This window comes from Oryctolagus cuniculus, chromosome 1 (genome assembly GCF_051225735.1).
Source record: "Oryctolagus cuniculus isolate XC-2025 breed Fujian yellow rabbit chromosome 1, ASM5122573v1, whole genome shotgun sequence".
NCBI classification, from domain to species: domain Eukaryota; kingdom Metazoa; phylum Chordata; class Mammalia; order Lagomorpha; family Leporidae; genus Oryctolagus; species Oryctolagus cuniculus.
The window spans coordinates 61884112-61886633 of NC_142867.1; the positions used below are offsets into that span (position 1 = coordinate 61884112).

Genomic DNA, 2522 nt, shown 5'->3' on the forward strand with positions numbered 1-2522 from the left:
TCACATATCGATACATGTTAATTCCATTCAAATGAACAAAATGCTGCACATTATATTATACATACATATACATACATAGTTTTATTTAATACTTATGAAAATTTTAAAAAGTAGATTTAAAAACAACTACTCTAACCTCAACCTGCCTAGAATTACAAAGCAATTCTTTGATATTCTCAGTGGTGCCTTTGATATCTTCTGGTTGTGATATTTCTTAATTTATATTTTTCTCTTTATTTTAAAGGTCCAGAATCCTTCAGACCCAAGATTAAGCATCTTACCCATGAATCCTTTGACCCTTACAAGTGGAATAAGTTCTCCTTCTGTTGCATTATATGCGGTGCTTGTTCATGTAATTTTCACTGCAATAATCGCATGAGAACTTAATCATCAATTTGTACAATTTTCTCTCCTATTACATTGTTAAAAATCTGATTATAGAGGTTCAGTTCTATCTACTATTTGTCTCTACAATAAAAAAGTTACATTTTTTATTATGCAAGGAAGTGAAGGTGCCAGTGGACAGACAACCATGAAAGCATCTACACCACTACACAGCTGAACACAGCCTCAGTGTTTATCATGTCACTGCCAAATAATACCAATTTCTACCCCAGTACCTTTATCCTCGTTGGCATTCCAGGTATGGAAGATATGCACATCTGGTTATCAATACCTTTCTGTCTCGTGTACTTGAGTGCCCTCCTAGGAAATTTCTCTATTCTCTTTATTATCAGAATGGATTCCAAACTGCATGAGCCCATGTACTTCTTCCTCTGTATGCTCTCTGTGGCTGACCTGATCATATCTACTACTGCGACACCTAAAATCCTCAGTATTTTTCTGTCTCGTAACAGGAATATCCATTTTGAAGCCTGCCTTGTACAAGTATTTCTCATCCATTCACTGTGCAGCATGGCCTCAGGGTTTATCTTGGCCATGGCCTTTGACCGCTACGTGGCGATCTGCAAGCCTCTGAGACATTCCACTGTTTTGACACACAGAGTCATCAAGAGCGTGGGGCTAGCCATTGTGTTACGTGGGGCTTTGCTTTTCAGCCCTCAGCCTTTCATGCTTCGGTGGCTTCCGTACTGCAGAAGTAATATCATCCCTCACACTTACTGTGAATTCATGGCTCTCATCAAGCTTGTTTGTGCAGAGACGAGGATCTGCAGAATATACAGCCTAACTGCTGCCTTCCTGACAGGTGGTTTGGATTTCATATTAATCATATGCTCCTATGTTGTCATCCTTTACACTGTCTTCCATCTTCCATCCAAGGCTGCTCGGCTCAAGACCTTGGGCACTTGTGGGTCTCACGTGTGCTTGATCCTAGTGGCCTATACTCCTGCCTTTTTCTCCTTCCTGACTCACAGATTTGGACATGGTGTGGCTCCTCATATTCACATCTTCGTGGCTAACATCTATCTCCTTGTTCCACCCATGGTGAACCCAATGATCTATGGCATAAGAACCAAGAGAATCAGAGAGCGATTTCTACAAGTTTTGACTTCTCACAAATCCTAAAATAATCAACAAGTTACATGATTTATGAAATCACCACAAAACATTAACAACAGAAAAGAAGATCACATAACAGTGGAAATATTTTTTAATAAGGCAAATATGCCAAGAAAAAAATCACTTAAGTTAGATACTCTACCAAGTTTCCTAAGGAAAACAAAACCTCATCATTGCTACTTAATTCTTCAAATATTGCACATAGAAAATGTAGGGATTCAGGATTGTACAAAATAGGCTTATTTTGTAGGTGTTCTGTTTTCTATGTTAACTGGCAAATCTTCATAATTCATAATCAAAATTTATGAAAATAGAATCTTAAATGATCAAATTATCTACAGCTCACCATTCTGGATTTCATCTTAAATAATGCTGATGAATAATTTTGTTATTTTCAGAGTTTATCATTCCAATATAATGATAAATTAACTACAATGGAATCAAAATATGTATTGAAAAGCTTTTAAAACCTGTAAAACTTATTCTCTGAGACTGAGTTAAGGAGAGACATCTTGAAAAAAATCAATTCAGACAGGAAGTGGTGATTTTGAATTCATTTTCCTTTGAAATGTTTGTTTATTTCTTTTCACCTACTTCAAATGTGTATTCAAAGATGAGCAGCATGTTTCAAGAGCCAGTGGGGGCCAGCGCTGCGACTCACTAGGCTAATCCTCCACCTTGCAGCGCCAGCACACCAGGTTCTAGTCCCAGTTGGGGCGCCGGATTCTGTCCCGGTTGCCCCTCTTCCAAACCAGCTCTCTGCTGTGGCCCGGGAGTGCAGTGGAGGATGGCCCAAGTGCTTGGGCCCTGCACCCCATAGGAGACCAGGATAAGTACCTGGCTCCTGCCATTGGATCAGCGCGGTGTACCAGCCGCAGCGTGCTGGCCGCGGTGGCCATTGGAGGGTGAACCAATGGCAAAAGGAAGACCTTTCTCTCTGTCTCTCTCTCTCACTGTCCATTCTGCCTGTCAAAAAAAAAAAAAAAAAGCCAGTGGGATTC

The 2522-nt window shown here is 39.8% G+C and overlaps 1 protein-coding gene across 1 annotated transcript; it reads left to right on the plus strand.

The window, feature by feature from the left end:
* Positions 1-582: 582 nt before the first annotated feature.
* Positions 583-1527, plus strand: OLR94 (olfactory receptor Olr94). Its single transcript, NM_001171446.1, is given in 1 exon segment — positions 583-1527. A coding segment is annotated over 1 exon segment (945 nt).
* The last annotated feature ends 995 nt before the right edge of the window (positions 1528-2522 follow it).